Source organism: Musa acuminata, chromosome BXJ3-9 (assembly GCF_036884655.1).
Source record: "Musa acuminata AAA Group cultivar baxijiao chromosome BXJ3-9, Cavendish_Baxijiao_AAA, whole genome shotgun sequence".
Lineage (NCBI taxonomy): Eukaryota > Viridiplantae > Streptophyta > Magnoliopsida > Zingiberales > Musaceae > Musa > Musa acuminata.
The window spans coordinates 46,766,606-46,782,528 of record NC_088357.1 but is presented as its reverse complement, the minus strand read 5'-3'; the positions used below and the strand labels follow the sequence as shown (position 1 = coordinate 46,782,528).

Here is a 15,923-nt window from a genome sequence, read left to right as displayed (position 1 = left end):
AGGTTGCGGAAGGGAGAGTAGAGCCTTCCTAAGGCACGAATGGCTCCGATACCACGATAAAAATAAAATACAAAGAAAAAGAACGCATTGAGTTTAATAATACGCCATATTTATACATGTTAGAAGAGTTTAATACAATACGCCATATTTATACATGTTAGAAGAGAGACTTTTCCTCAACAGAGGAGGATTTTCCTCAACAGATTTACCTCTTCAAAAGAGTTGGGGAGATCTCGACTGTTATTGAGATTGTTATCACGAGAAATCTTTAACTGTTATCGGTTACATCATGCTAAGAGGAAAAGACACGCATATACAGCTTAGATTGGCTTACATATTACCAAGTTTCTTTTTGTTTGTTTAGGGAATGATTCAGGTTTCCAATATTTTCTATAGTTGACCTCGCTAATCTGAAAATTTTGAATTTAATGTAAAATGGAATGGCTAATGATAACGAGAATTATTGTTTTACAAGTAATAAGTGTTCCATTATAATGTTTAATGTAGTATTTTTTTGGTTGGAGGGGGGTTCAAAAAGCAAAAGCTATATTAATTCAAAATACAAAATGCTAAACAGTTGCTAAGGATAATTGCCCTTTCAAAGCTGAAAGCCATAAAAAAAAGGGGTCGTATCTATTAATTGAGGTGTATTCCACGTGGAGCCGAAGCGAATTAAGTTGCCGGCAGAGTTGTATACGTGTATAAAACCCTCTAGTTTTAGTATTTATATTTATCCCTCTGTGTTTAGGTTTAGCTTATATACTCTTACAAAACTAAGCAACTTACAGATAATATCATTTTTCTTGGATGGAAAAAATTAAATTCCTGCCTTGGTAATTTCTAGTTTGCTGTGTGATGGGAACGAGGATGATTGTATTATACTCATTTAGCTTTTATTTATAAAATCTTTTTTTTTTAAAGATACGTTCTTCAAAAAAAAAAAGTCCTAAGTTTTTACCTTTTTCAGTGCTCTACTTTATTTTATTTCATAAAATATTCTTTATTTTTTAAAAGATGAGATTACTCCCGCTCTTCGTCTTTTTCGATTGTCATCCTATTGCGGCTATCTTTGCCTCTTCCTACCATCTCGTCATGCTGCGGGTCATCTCTACTATTGTGAGGCCTTTGTCGTTATTGTTATCACCTTCGTCCTACCTCCTTCATGTTATTACCTCCAACCCTCCACATGGTTACCACCTCTATTCATAAGGCCCTTCCACGAGGCCCCTTTGCCACCTCTTATGGAGTGCTCATCGAAGCACAAGTGTATGAGCTGGCCAATGGCTCGGAGGCGAGTCGATAGTAGTTCTTATGGGTGGCGAAGAGACCCTAGTGCATTATTCATCGACGTCAATAGTGATGTTGGTCCCTAGTGCTTCTTGCTTAAGGGCTTTATAGAGAGGACCAAAATCTTATTTCAAATGGTTCCTCGTTGGGCTCCTTAGTAGAAGATGGATATGGTGATGATGATTAAGGATGTGAGCATGGCACTATGGGTGGAAATAGGCAAGGGTAGGTTGGTGCATAGGGAGGAGATCATAAAAGAGAGAGTAGATATTTGTTGAAAATGGGTGAAGGGAAAAAGCTACGACAAAGGGTACAAGAGCTAATGGCATGAGAGGGGATAAGGCATAGTGCATTCGAAGAGTGCAATGGAAAGTTGAGGGTGAGACTGTGGCCATGATGAATAACCATACCTCCTCACTTTTGCACTATTAATGACCACACCATCCCCTCCTCTCTATCCTTTGTCCTTAGAGAACAACTGAATGATAAGAACAATAATATGGGAAGTAGATGTTGGGGATGGAGGCTTCACTAGGGCAAAACTAGGGCCTTGTGGAGGGAGGCTTCACAAATAAAGGTTGTGGCTATGCAGAAGTGACTTTGGTCTCATAACAATACGAAGGTCACGAGGATGACAACGAGGGCTTCGTTACGGGACCTATTGATGGTAAAGATAAACCTATAATACAGCACAATGAGACAATCATGATGCAGTGAAGATGATTAACGAAGATAACCATAATAGGACGATAGAGCGGTAAGATGATAAGACAAGTATCGATAATTACCTTTTTGATACTTATAAAATATAATATGTGATAAGATATGGATACGCACGTTTGATTTATCTCATTAATATTTTTTATACTTATAAATTCTTGTCCTGCATTGTTCTCAAGATTTTGGGTCCTTTATTTTTTCACCAAATTACATAATATCATTCACACACGCAAATTTTGTTGAGGCCCGATGATTTTTTCACAAGTCACTATCTTTTTCAAAGTAAGATCTGTATTCAGCAATGTGGTATATTAAGTAACTATTTTTTTTATTTCCAATTAGATGATGTAATTCTTTCATATTTATTTCACTGCAGTAACCTCATCAAATAGCACCTGCAGGTATAGGATCTCAAATCAATCACTAATTCTAGTGATACCCACAACTAATGATGACTGATAAGGCCATAAAGAGATCACTCTAAATTAAAATTTCATATAAGAGCAAAAGGCATCTACATGTTTCTCTGTGTCCTCTTGAAGGAAAACCTGCTTTCATCTTTATGGTCATATCAAACTTGTAAAACAGATGTGCAACTTCATAAATCAAGCAAAACATTTTCTTGTACACAATATCAAAGCACAAGTTGATATAGTTACTGTGGCCTGTAATGTATCTATCATCTCTATATGTAGTAGTAGGAGTTGCAAGTCAAATAAGAGCAAGAACTACTCGTTTCTTGGTTCACTGCATGGAGGGAGTGAACCAGATGGGTGGCAGCACGAGTGGTTGTAACTGAGAGTTTGCCCGCGCCCACTTTCCCCGTTGCACATCAGACAATACAATGCTAGGAATGAATTCGGGCCGGCCATCGACTATGGTTCTGATCAGCGCCTCCGTAAAGTAGACGCAATCTCGTCGTGCATCTCGAAAATTCTCGTTAGAAATCGATATAGCGTTGTTGATACCGATCATCAAGGACTTATTCCCCAAGTTCTTCACAGCTTCCCAACATGGCTGACGCTGAGGATTGTACCTCCAAACCATGATAGCCTTCCATCCCAGCGATTCGTATGAGAGAACTGTGCGCCTCAAAATCAGGAACAGCTCCCCGGTGCTCGAGCACGCCAAGTATTTGTTGTGAATGTGTCTGACACGGGAGCAAGGAATGTGACAGTCGAAATGTGTCAAACCGAGTGACGTGCTCTCGCCGACCACCGTCACGGTGGGAGAAACTCCACTGAGGTCAAAAGCGGAGACTTCGGCTTCAACTGTTATGCAGTAGAATTTCCCATTGTGGTACATGATATCCTCGTATGAACGATTCTGAGTCCATGTCGTCTGAAGAAGATTCCACTTGTCTCCGCCTGCTTTTGCGTAGGCGATTTCACCTCGGGGAATTCCATAGAGACTCACCGCGATGTAATTATGGGTAGTTGGATTTGCGGAGAAGATAACTTTCGTAACAAAACAACGGGAGATTCGGTTGAGATGAGGAAGGACACAGATGCCGCCGACGAGCTCAAAATTGGGTAGGGTGAGGAAGGAGGGGAGGCAGATTCGAGCCGCTGTTAGAGGATTTATGAGGCTGACATCCAGGTTTTCATTGTAGACTGCTAGCCAACCAGCTTGAGAGCCCACATACCGCACGCCGTGGAGCTCAGGGAGAAGGGGATAGGTGAAGGAGCGTCTGGTGGGGAGAGACGAGAAGTTGCAGGTATCGCTGTTCTTGCCGACTAAGAGGAGCCACGGGGACGGGATGACAACGGGTAGGAGTGCGGAACACCAATCCTTGCATGTGGCACGAAAGCAGGCACGGTGAGGGACCGGAAGCTTTTCGCCAATCTTCGTGAGGACATCCAGCGGGAGCGATGTCCAGTCAGGGCTGTCCATGGTGGTCTCCGCCTCTGCTCCTTGTGTTCTTCTTCTCTTCATCTGCTGCCTTTGGTGGCTACGAGGAACCAAAGCAAGGACAGAGATGTCGATCGCAATGGCAGAGGAGTTGTTGAAGGTGGCGGAGGACCAACGTTGATGAGTTATATAGAGAAGGTTCCGATGACGAACACAACTGGGAAAACGATTCCGAGTAGGACAAGGATTCCGAATCGGAGACGACTGATGACAGTGCGGACTTTGTTGTAAGCGAAGGATGCCACTTTGTGTGGGTAATTTAGGCTCGAGATAAATTTTTAATGTAATATATATATATATATATATATATATATATATATATATTTATATATATATATATATATATATATATATATATATATATTTATATATATATATATATATATATATATTTATATATATATTTATATTTATATTTATATTTATTATAGTATATAATATCACAGAGTAGCTTTGAATTATTTATGCTATAAAAATATCTTTAGAGTAAAAGACATATTCGGGTACAAATCATAAAGTCATTAATTTGTTACCCATCCACGTTTTGGAAAAGGCTTTGGACGCATCGCTCCTTCGACCACTGATCCCCAGCTACCTTGCCATCTAACATTCAAAGCCTCTGCCATTGCTCACACACACCTCCGTGGGATGCCGTCATCTGGAGATGCAACCTATAAATGTCGCCAACAACTAATCAAGCTTCTTTCAAACGAGAGAGAGAGAGAGAGAGAGAGATGGGAAGGAAGCCATGCTGCGTAAGGGAAGGGCTCAGGACAGGAGCGTGGACTGCGCAGGAAGACCACGTACTTGTGTCCTACATCAAGGTTCATGGAGAAGGTAAATGGAGGAGCCTCCCCAAACGAGCAGGTGCACTTCTATGCTAGATTGGGATAGAATTGATGTGTTGCTTCCAACTAATAGCCTGTCGACGTGCACACAAAACACACTCTTCTCTCTCTCTCTCTCTCTCTCTCTCTCTCTCTCTCTCTCATGAACGCAAATTTGCCAGGCTTAAAGCGCTGTGGAAAGAGCTGCCGGCTGCGGTGGCTCAACTACCTGAGGCCCGGTATCAAGCGAGGCAACATATCCGATGACGAAGAAGAGCTCATCATCAGACTACACAAGCTCCTTGGAAACAGGTATCTTCCTCCTTACGGCTACTTCAACCTCCAAACATCCTAAAACCTTGTCGTGAAATGCGAATCATTGAAAGAAGAGCGTGGTTAGACATTGGATCATCCAGAAATGCCATGTTTTCTCTTTCCCAGGTGGTCTCTAATCGCAGGAAGGCTGCCAGGGCGAACAGACAATGAAATCAAGAACTACTGGAACACAACCCTAGGAAAGAAAGTCCACGGCAACGCATCCCAAAGGAAGCCCATCCTGAATGTCTCCCTGGCCGATTCGACGACGGCGGGAACGGGAGCAGCTGGAGATGCATCCGTCGTCCAAACCAAGGCCCAGAGGTGCACCAAGACGTTCTTCCACCAGGACCAAGGACTCCTGCCAGCTCCAATCGACCACCAGCGTCATGAATCGACGACGGCCGAACCCACCAGCCCCTCCAAAGCTCCTCAAAGTGATGTTTCTCTTGACGGCGTTCCCCTAGTACCAGGAGAAGAAGACGAGGCTGTCTGTTTTAGCATGTCTCCCAACAGCACTCTCTTGCTCGATATGCCGTCCATGGAAGACTGGATCGGGAGTGATTGTTTTCAGCCGGACATCGATTTCAGCTTCACTTCAGTAGCTTCCTTCTTTGATATGGAGGAGTGGCTGAATTGGACCTAAAACCATTGCCTCTTGACAGTATCTTAACTCAGAAAGATTGTCTCCAAAGATAACTCATCACAGTATATATCGGAATAAAGAAAAAAAAGGATCAAAATGATCGTTAGTTTGGCTGTTAAAGACTTTAATGATCGATCGCAAGATTCTGAACTTGAATTCTACCTTTATAACTTATTATTTGTAGAAAAAGGAAAGAATACATCACTTAATTACGTATGATGACGATTAATAATACGATGGCAAAGTGGAAATGTTGCTCATTCCTTAAGCATTTGAACGAGAATGCAGGCATTCATTCATGCATGTGAAGGAGAAGTGCAGATCATGCAAAGCACTTGAACTACATCATGTTTCTAACTTTAGGGAATACACACATCACATGCCTAATAATTAATAAGGTCTGCCTCATATATGCACTATGCTTTTAGATCATCTTTATAGCATTAGAGTATAAGAATCTAAGGGTTTATTATTTAAATGGAATGACAGTGACCAATAAACTAATAAACATCAGCAGCTTATATATTTACTACTTAATATGTTAAAAGAAATAAGCTTATAGTGGACCAGAAAAATAAAGTTTCCAAGAAACTTTTAGTTTTGTATCCAATTAGGAACTTTAGAAAAGAATGGTAATGTGTTGAGACTTCATAAGGAAGAAACATAAAAGTGATGGATGGGAATATAGTGATTGAAATGTTTCAGTTCAAAGTATTTATGGTTCAATAATGGTTCCAAAATATTATTTTTATTCTTCCATTATAATCCTATTTCAGATTTATTTATCTCATCTGATTCCATATTTAACAAGTCAGAAAGAAACCTACATAATATTTTGGAAATCACTATGCCATCATGCATTCAAGAACTCAAAAAAGAAAGAAAAATCATCAAAATATAAGGTGTCTTCTAGTCCTTTTAAGAAGGTGGGTTGAGTGTTTTCCAAAATATTATGTAGTAAAAGAAAAAAAGAAACCTATATAATATTTTGGAAATCATTATGCCAACCTCGATATATTTGGTTTGGTAGATGAAGAATCTCCCTACATTCATGAGTTCATACCCATTGTTCTAAAAAATAATCCTAATAATATATGATATCTCCTCCAATAAATTATTTTATTTTATTATTCTTTCATATTCCTCCAATATATGATAGCTACACATTTATTTCGTTGTTCAAAGTAGGTAGTGAACACTCCCATCTATTAATCGACTAGTAGTAGTTGCTTAGATCACTATCGTATTTATATTTATAGATAACTAGAACATCATTTGCATCATGAATTCACATTCTCTTGTCAATGAAAGATGGTAACATTAAGAGAGAGTAAAGAAAACTTGTGAGAAATATCATACTAATATATCTACGAAGATGTGATCGCTCGGTGATGGAAACCTACCGGTCCGGCCATCGATTTGGAACCCGAACAAAACATCACAGTCCGATGGGTTGTCACATTGCGATCATTTGTTAGGCCTCAAAAGGGGACAACCATGACTGTAGGGATACGGCTTTGGAAGTTTGCGCCTTATATTTCCAATCATCATGTCACTTCATCTTCGAGAGAGCCACATATGAGGTGACGTTTTACCGTCTTGTTTTGGTTTTAGCTATATACATAGAGTAGATCCGATCAAGAATTCAAATGGAATCAAACCGATCAAAGAAACGATGACATCAATTAGGTTTCAAGAATAACAAAAATATAAACAATTAAATGCACCACCCCCCCCCCCCCCCCCCCCAAATAGCGAATATGCATCTTCTAATAATTGTAATAAATAATTAATTACAAAATATTTTTAAAAAATTAAAAATAAAACAGACCGTTTCAATTTTAGTTCAACTCATTATAGTTTTTTAGTTTGAATGATTTTCGGATAAAAACTTTATATGAACCAAATCGCTTATAATTATTTTGAATCCGATTTCAAATTTGATAGATTAACTGGAGTCCAGGTTTTCAATATAGTATATTGATTTGGATGATTTGTGAGGTTCATTTAGATATTAGTGTTGAATCTCGGATTTTGATGATGAAATCAATTTAAAGTGTTTATTTGATATATATTTTGAACCACGTAAGAAGCTTCAATTACGTAGAGACAATTAAAGTATGAAGAATCATATTGGGTCGGAGAAAAATATGTCAGAAGATTGGACGTCAAGCCGAAGGATCGATCGACATATCGACAGAAGGCTTCGAGCCATGAGTTCGGGCATCGAGCCAAGAAGAGCGAAAATTACACCAAGAAAATCGGAGTTACAGAAGTCAATTGACCGATTGGGCAATAGGTCGCAAGAAAGGACGATGCGTCGAATAATCAGACAAAACGTCGATAAACCAATGATATATCGGACAACACTTAATTCAAGTTTTATAATAATTATCTAGATTGAAGTAGATTTTAAGTATGTAGGATTAATTACGATAGCAAGACATAAAACAAAATGAAGTCTCAGAATCAAGAACGAGATTTCATTGGAAGTTCAAGAGATCATCGAAAATTCTATCGGAATTGATCGAGAAATCTAAGACCTAACCAACGAAGCTCATCGAAACTCGTTAGATTCACCTAATACTATATCACTATATATAAAAGAGAACTTTATGGATGTCGGATAATCAAAATCTAACTCAATAATAATTATAATTAAATTCAACGATAGAGTTGTAATAATTAGATTATATCATTTTTCTTATATATGAAGACGAGTTGTTTTTTCTTGGCATCAGAAACAAATGAGAGCAGCTTCTGTTTTTCTTTTTGGCAAGTAAACATCAGATTTCGGCTTGTCAGGCGAACCATTCGAGATCAAATTTTGTGGCCTGAGCTTCCACTAAAATCATTATGGTTAATAGCCTGCAAGGATGGATGTTTCGGATCAAAGAGTAGGGAACATAATTATAGAGGACTTTGGCACAAGAACATAATTAGAGAGACGACTGAACACCAATTGAGCCTTCGTTTCCATATTGCCAATTTTATGCTTCTACTAAATCTTTTTGGGTTGAGGGACAGATTTAAGATTCCAATTTATGTCCTATTATAATACCATCTTAAGGAATTAATTGGGTGTCAAATAATTCCAAAACTTTAGATTAGAAAAGGAAAAAAATCTTTAAAATAGATAGCCAATTACTATATGTCTCTATATGTTGTGACATAAGATTGATTGATTTCAAGTTCGAATATATATATATATATATATATATATATATATATATATATATATATATATATATATATATATATATATATGTTGTGTGTGTGTGTGATTTTAAAAAAAAGTATTTTTTAAAAGACATCCCTTTTTTACTTTTTTCAAACAATGCCCCTGATTTAAAAAAATACTCATCAAAAAATCTTTTGTTAAATTGTTTTTTTTTTATTTTTACCGATTGAAACTGTTACAATATTTTTATTTGGCTCGTTTATATTATTTTTTAATATTTATAATATCTTATTAATACATTAAAAATACTGTAAATATTATAAAAAAATATCATCAGTGATATTATATTATTTTTATTGATTATTATTACTCATATATCATTATAATATCATATTCTTAGACTCATAGTAAGTTTGGTAGATGTTAATAGTTTATTTAGATTATTTATAATATTTTAAAGTAAATCTTAGAATGTATATATATATATATATATATATCTATCTATATGCTTAAGTTTTTAATTCACTTCAACCGTAACAATCACGGCCCCGAGAAACTCCGTGTTCGGTTATCCTCCATACCTCATTGGCTCTCCTCGAGCCCTAAATTATCGATTTCTAAGCTCTCTAATCCCTGAATTCCCAGCTCTTGCCCATATTATTCGGTTTCTCGTCGCCGATTGGAGCTGCAAGAATCAGATCCAGCCTTCCATCTCGATTATCGGCTCGTGAGGCGGGAGTTGGACGCGGGGGATGGCGGCGCGGTTGACGGCGAACGCGATCGCGGCGGTGAACGGTGGCGATCTCGACCTGAAGCCTGTAGTGCAGGTGCTGGATTTGAAGCGGATAGCTGAGCCGCAGGAGCGGTACCGGGCGCTGGTGTCCGACGGCTCCGCGGCGCAGAAAGCGCTGCTGGCTGTCAAATTCAATGAGGCCGCAAAGAGCGGCGCGGTGAGGAGTGGGTCCGTCGTCCAGTTGCTGGAGTACGTTTGCAGCACCGTCAAGAACCAGAGGTTTGTCTGTCGATCGCTTCTTTGATTCTCCCCTTTCTCTTTGATACAAATGGAGATTTTGAATTGCACTGAAAATAATTAAAAAATATATTCTTTTATTGTAAATATATGTATATCTGTCCTTATTTTGTATTTGGTAAGTACGTTCTATGTAGAGGAGCAAATTGGAGAAAGAGTATGTCTGATGTGGAAATATCGTTAGAGTTCAGATGAATCATTTTTTGGTTCATCTTCAAAATGAAGCAGAAATTGTATCTTTCTTTCCTCCATAATTCTGATGGTTCCTTAATTAGAACTCAATAGCAGAAAAAGATCGGTGTAGCCAACCCCATATAGTAGGGAGATATACATGACGCATCTTTTTCTGAGAATTTCATATGTTTAAATATGCCTTCTCAGATTTTTTTACTTTTTTACTAATAATGGATCCAGTCATGACACAGGATCATTGTCATTTTGGAAATGAAGATTATAATTAGAGATTGTGAGACTATTGGGAATCGCAAACTACATCCAGAATTTGCATCAGAGACTCTTGACTTATCATCTAGTAGCAATTTTGCGAATTCAAGAGTTCAGTCACTAGTCCCGGCTGCAAAACTTGTTTCCAGCTCAGCAATGAACTCTGGCAACAAAGTCCAGAACTTCAATGTGCAATCCGTCTATCGGCCTCCATCCAATTACAAGAGCTATGGGTCAATCATGAAAAATGAAGCACCTGCTAGGGTAATTCCGATAGCTGCTCTAAATCCTTATCAGGGGCGATGGGCCATCAAAGCAAGAGTGACAGCCAAAGGAGACATCCGGCGATATAATAATGCTAAGGGAGATGGCAAAGTGTTCTCCTTTGATCTCCTTGATTCAGATGGAGGAGAGATACGTGCAACTTGTTTCAACGCTGTTGTTGACCGGTTCTATGAAGCTGTGGAGGTTGGAAAGATTTACCTAATTTCAAAGGGAAGCTTAAAACCTGCGCAGAAGAACTTTAACCACCTCAACAATCAATGGGAAATATTTTTGGAGTCGACAACAACTTTGGAGTGTTGTCCAGATGAAGACAGCTCTATTCCAACACAACATTTTAATTTCAGACAAATCATTGATATAGAGAATGCAGAGAACAATTCAATCATCGATATTATTGGGATTGTTGAATCTATTAACCCTTCGATGACAATACTGAGGAAGAATGGTATGGAAACACAAAGAAGAATTCTTAATTTGAAGGATGTGTCTGGTCGAAGTGTTGAGCTAACTTTATGGGGAGACTTCTGCAACAGAGAAGGTAGACAACTACAGGAGAAGCTTGGTTCTGGTTTATTCCCTGCATTAGCTGTGAAGGCAGGAAAGGTTAGTGACTTCAGTGGTAAGTCAGTTGGCACAATTTCTTCCACCCAACTCTTTATAGATCCTGATCTTCCTGAGACTTATATCTTGAGAGAATGGTTTGATGGAGGAGGAAAGGATGCTTCCAGCCACTCCATTTCTAAAGATATGATGCCTGGGCTTGCTTTAAATGATAGCCGGAAGACCGTGTCTCAGATCAAAGATGAGGGTCTTGGAAGGGGGAATAAGCCTGACTGGGTGACTGTCAAAGCCACCATCTCATTCATCAAGACAGATAATTTCTGTTACACAGCTTGTCCTTTACTAATTGGTGATAGGCCATGTAATAAGAAGGTGACAAAGCTTGCTAGTGGGAACTGGTGCTGTGATAGATGTTCTAAAGAATTTGAAGAATGTGATTATCGGTATCTTCTTCAGGCACAAGTGCAGGACCATACAGGAGTGACTTGGGTGACAGCCTTCCAGGAGTCTGGAGAGGAGATCATTGGTTGCTCCGCGAAGGAGCTCAATCAGCTAAAACATCAAGAGCATGATGATAAAAAGTTTGGAGACATCATTCGGCGTTGCCTCTTTGAGCAGTACCTATTTAGGCTCAAAATCAAGGAAGAACACTATGGTGAAGAGCAGCGAGTGAAAATAACTGTTGTGAAGACAGACACAGTTAATCCTTCCATGGAGAGCAAATACCTGCTTGACTTGATTGGAAAGCTCTGTACATAATTGTTGCTGGATTCTCGTATCTTTCTAATGCACATGGGGAGAATGAATTATGAATTCTGGTCTAATACAACCACCATTTTACTTTTAACTTGAAAGTTATCACTGCCAGAATCTGGGTCGAGCTTTATCATGCTTCAGTTGCAGTGGACCAAGGATATTTTTATTGATGCTGAGGTCTCAGTTTATTAATTCATCATTCAGAATTTATGGTTCTTTCGCATATGAAAAAATATATACACCATGGTTTCTCAACCTTCAGATATTGTTTGGTTTTTTACATCAGTCAGAAGTGATCTTCAACTCGCTGAGTTCTATGCAGATATTTCTTGATCAGATAGATGTACCATTCTGAGCGAAGTGCTGTTCTCTGTTATAGATTTCCATTGAAGCTGAGAATTTTTGTTAAACAACTTCAATTCTTTGTCAAATGATCCATTCTGGATCATGGAAGCTCATGTGTTCTTTTCACAAAAGTTGGTGTTGTACTTGCGGTGCTAATTGTGGAGCAGGTGCGTTAGTTGGATTTATTTATTAATGCAGTTTTCATGACTTATATTGTTTCTTCTGATAGTATTACTATATCTTTAAAGTCATTTGGAGAAATTGAAATCCATTTGCGTCTCCTACCATGGTGTCCCCATATTTATAACTAGATTGACTTTTTGACTCGAGGCATCAGCAGTATTTTGTTCCCTAATCCTAGCCTAATTGTTGATATTGTTCTACTCTAATGTTGCTAATGTTGCAGAATGCATGAAAAGGTTCAGATCAATTTACTTCTTTAATGATCTTAGTTATCAAATCCGGACTGAGAATCGAGCCGGCTGAGCCTTGGTTCACTAGTCCATTGGTTCGCTTTACTTCATGATAAAATTTATGCAGTGATTTAACCTTGGACTTACTTTTTCACAAATTAATAAAAAACATTGCTCTTAAAACCTTTTAGTGGCATACTGCAATAAATTTTTTCCAGTACCAATACTTCCATACCTGTGGTAAGTAACTGCCATTTTTTTGTCATTATGTTTGTTTTCTTGAAACAAGAACTGTGATGATACTTCTCTCTCCAACTACACTTGGTTTGCTCACTATTGAATGAACATGGGTATCTTCTAATTTACTTACTGCAGTAACTTTTATTGTGTTAATATATATGTCTGGCTTGGAGACAACAATCTTGTTACATGTAATTTAATGTTTACCTGTTTCATGTTTCAAAGTACTATTCTACACTATATTTCTTTTACATATCATATATACAGAAAGGTTCTTTTCGCTAAATTACCAATGGAAAATTGATCCTCTTGTACCAGCAGTTAAGGGTTTCTTGATACTTCTATACTGATATGGATTAAAAATTGGATTTTCTTGTTAGTTAAACAGAGAAATACTGTTTCTTAGCGAAATAAACCAGTATCGTATTTGCCTTGCAACAGTATTGGCTTATGATTGAAGGCAATCTAACTGAAGTAGATAGAGGCACCATATTTCATTTGGCATGTCATGATGTCAGTTTATAAACTGTACCCTCCCTCCCACTCTCTCTCCCTCTCCCTCTCCTTGTAGAACAGTAAGAAAAATGCCTTGCAAATTGGACTTGGCAACTACTTTAACTTGTCAATGATCTTCCTAAGAGCCAAGTTGATCGCTGCAAAGGAGGGTCTAGCTGAAGCATCATCGCTCCAAGAACAGCATATAAGCTCTGTGAGCTCTCTGCATTCATGATCATGCTCGGGCAGCTTTGGCCGAAGCCTGCCTTCACTCACCTCTAGCGCAATCTGCCATGAAGAAATGCACAGATTAGACTACTAGATCTCAGTCATTCATGGCGATTAGACCACATATTTGGAAGGAATCGTTAACATACTTATCCCGTTCGAGGACCGGAGCAGGTAAATGAATCGTACCTTAGCGGGACCAAAGCTCGTCTCTATGTAGGGATGCTCACCGGTGATCAGCTCATTCAGTATGATGCCAAAACTATAAACATCACATCTCTCCGTATAGGGTTCACAACGGATTACCTCAGGAGCCATGTACACGAAAGTCCCTAATCATCATCCAAAACGAAACACGCGATCGATCAATCATACTACTGTGTACTGTGACAGTCATGGTCTGTCGGTCTTACCCATTTCACCGGTGAGAGCTTGCTCTCCGTCAGCAAGAAGCCGAGCATGTCCAAAATCCGTGACTCGAGCGTGCGTAGCAGCGTCCAAAAGTATGTTGCTTGGTTTGAGATCCCTGTGGATGACCCTGGGCTTCTGTTGGTGAAGATACAGCAGCGCCATGGCGACCTCCAGTCCCTTCTCTATCCTTTCCGCCAGACGAGGAAGAGGCACAGACCGTCCTCTTCGCCTCTCCTTGTGCCCATGCAGCCATTCCGCTAACGTCTTCCCACTCAACAGCTCGGTGACCAGCCATCCTTTTTGTGGCGTGTGGAAGCATGCGCCCATGAGATGCAGCACGTAGGGATGGCGTTGGCGTGACAGAGTGTGGAGTTCTTGGGCGAACCAGGCTTGGCCGCTTCCGTTGGCATCGAAGACGCTGGGGTGAATCCATTTGATGGCAACACCAAGCCCTCTCCATGTCCCTCGGTATATATCGGCAGTAGTTCCTCTACCAATTTGTTCATGCAACTCTATCTGCTAGCGAGCATGAACAAAGTTGCCATAACAACGTTTGTCTTAATTGGTATTGGACATTAATATCTCATTACAAGACGTCATTAATGTTAAAGCATATGAACAAAGAAGGAGTCAAAGGACCGACCGGATTCGAGATTTTTGTGTTTTTGGAACTAAGTATTCAAAACTCATTTATAGTTAGTGTAGGTTGATCATTTTTTGTTGCATTCATTACAACTACAAAAGCAAAAATTGTGAGCTTTAATTGCTGAAGAAAGAGCTTTGTGCAAGAAGAGGAGACGACGGCACTTACCTCCTCCGGTTCAACGTACCAACCATTCAGCTTAGCTTGATCCATCACGGCGGCCAAACGAGGGTCACTCGGCACCACATCCACTGCCTGTAAACTTGGCTGCTGATGGTCGGTTTGCGTGGGGAGAGTGCTTTCTTGATCGCCGGATATGTGGTGCAAGAATCCATTCTCCTTTGCCACCTCTAGACAGTACCGGAGATAATCCTGCGTCCTCTCAAGCCGGGCTTTGTAGGTCTCCTTGAGCTCTTTCTGTCGTCGAACCTCCTCTTTGAGCTCATTAATCTTGCCCGGAAATAGGAAACTATATAACAACCAGTGCAATAGAGACAGACATACACAAACATAATTGTGGATGTCGGATACCTTCTTATCGAGTCTTGGCATGCTTGTGTGCTGAGACTCCGAGAGAACAGAAAAGAAACCGGCGAGGCTACTACTGCAACAGCCGCGACGTTGCTGGTCATCCTGCTCAGAACTCATACCTTTCTGTTCCTCGAAACCGAAGCAAAGAGAAGGAAAGAGGAGAGAGGAGAACCAGAAAGTGGATCTTTTTGTATTCGTTGGACGAGAATGCTTCATGGGAACCAAACGAGTTCATCGATTGATCCGAGGGACCGAGTGGATACATGCTATTCTACTCCAAGGAGATGATGACAATGACCAAAATAATAGCAGCTAGGCGTGTTCTGTACAATACGTTGGCTTCATGGGACGGATGGATGTTCCTATGTCGAAGCTCTTCTCCTCACAATTGCTACTGTCTTCATTCGTAGTCTTTATTAATCATCCTGACAGATACAGCTACAAAATGACTGGATTGATGTCCAGATTTAAGTTGATAGGGATCATAGCCACTTCATCTTTATAAATTTTTTTAATATTATTAATATATTTTTGTTTTTATTTTAAAAAATATTAAACTTGCGATAGTATCAATCGATCTCAACTAATGACCCAATGACTAAAGATTAATATAATTTTATCAATATCAATTTAAATATTTTATTTAGTGATAAT

The 15,923-nt window shown here is 39.2% G+C and overlaps 4 protein-coding genes across 6 annotated transcripts; 2 read left to right on the top strand and 2 right to left on the bottom strand.

Annotated features, from left to right (window-relative positions):
• Window positions 1-2,751: 2,751 nt before the first annotated feature.
• On the bottom strand, window positions 2,752-3,900 carry LOC135649117 (F-box protein At3g56470-like). The gene has a single exon (XM_065167227.1). The coding sequence runs from the start codon at window positions 3,898-3,900 to the stop codon at window positions 2,752-2,754; it is 1,149 nt and encodes a 382-aa protein (XP_065023299.1).
• Window positions 3,901-4,635: 735 nt separating this feature from the next.
• LOC103999192 (transcription factor MYB1) lies at window positions 4,636-5,812 on the top strand. Of its 2 annotated transcripts, none has more exons than XM_065166685.1 (3): window positions 4,636-4,755; window positions 4,928-5,057; window positions 5,187-5,812. In XM_065166685.1, exons 1-3 carry the CDS (start codon window positions 4,653-4,655, stop codon window positions 5,704-5,706), a joined length of 753 nt encoding a protein of 250 aa, XP_065022757.1. In that variant the 5' UTR covers window positions 4,636-4,652; the 3' UTR covers window positions 5,707-5,812. The 2 variants fall into 2 exon arrangements, with proteins under 2 accessions (XP_065022757.1, XP_009419136.2); XM_009420861.3 differs by having other exon boundaries at window positions 4,641-4,785.
• Window positions 5,813-9,412: 3,600 nt separating this feature from the next.
• On the top strand, window positions 9,413-12,519 carry LOC135648428 (replication protein A 70 kDa DNA-binding subunit A-like). Of its 2 annotated transcripts, none has more exons than XM_065166122.1 (2): window positions 9,413-9,899; window positions 10,343-12,519. In XM_065166122.1, the coding sequence occupies exons 1-2, from the start codon at window positions 9,640-9,642 to the stop codon at window positions 11,964-11,966; spliced, it is 1,884 nt and encodes a 627-aa protein (XP_065022194.1). In that variant the 5' UTR covers window positions 9,413-9,639; the 3' UTR covers window positions 11,967-12,519. The 2 variants fall into 2 exon arrangements, with proteins under 2 accessions (XP_065022194.1, XP_065022195.1); XM_065166123.1 differs by having other exon boundaries at window positions 9,760-9,899; window positions 10,332-12,519.
• Window positions 12,520-13,511: 992 nt separating this feature from the next.
• On the bottom strand, window positions 13,512-15,647 carry LOC135648863 (serine/threonine-protein kinase STY17-like). The gene is made up of 5 exons (XM_065166843.1): window positions 15,270-15,647; window positions 14,907-15,188; window positions 14,098-14,611; window positions 13,874-14,016; window positions 13,512-13,744 (listed from the first exon to the last, which is right to left on the bottom strand). Exons 1-5 carry the CDS (start codon window positions 15,483-15,485, stop codon window positions 13,571-13,573), a joined length of 1,329 nt encoding a protein of 442 aa, XP_065022915.1. The 5' UTR covers window positions 15,486-15,647; the 3' UTR covers window positions 13,512-13,570.
• Between the last annotated feature and the right edge of the window lie 276 nt (window positions 15,648-15,923).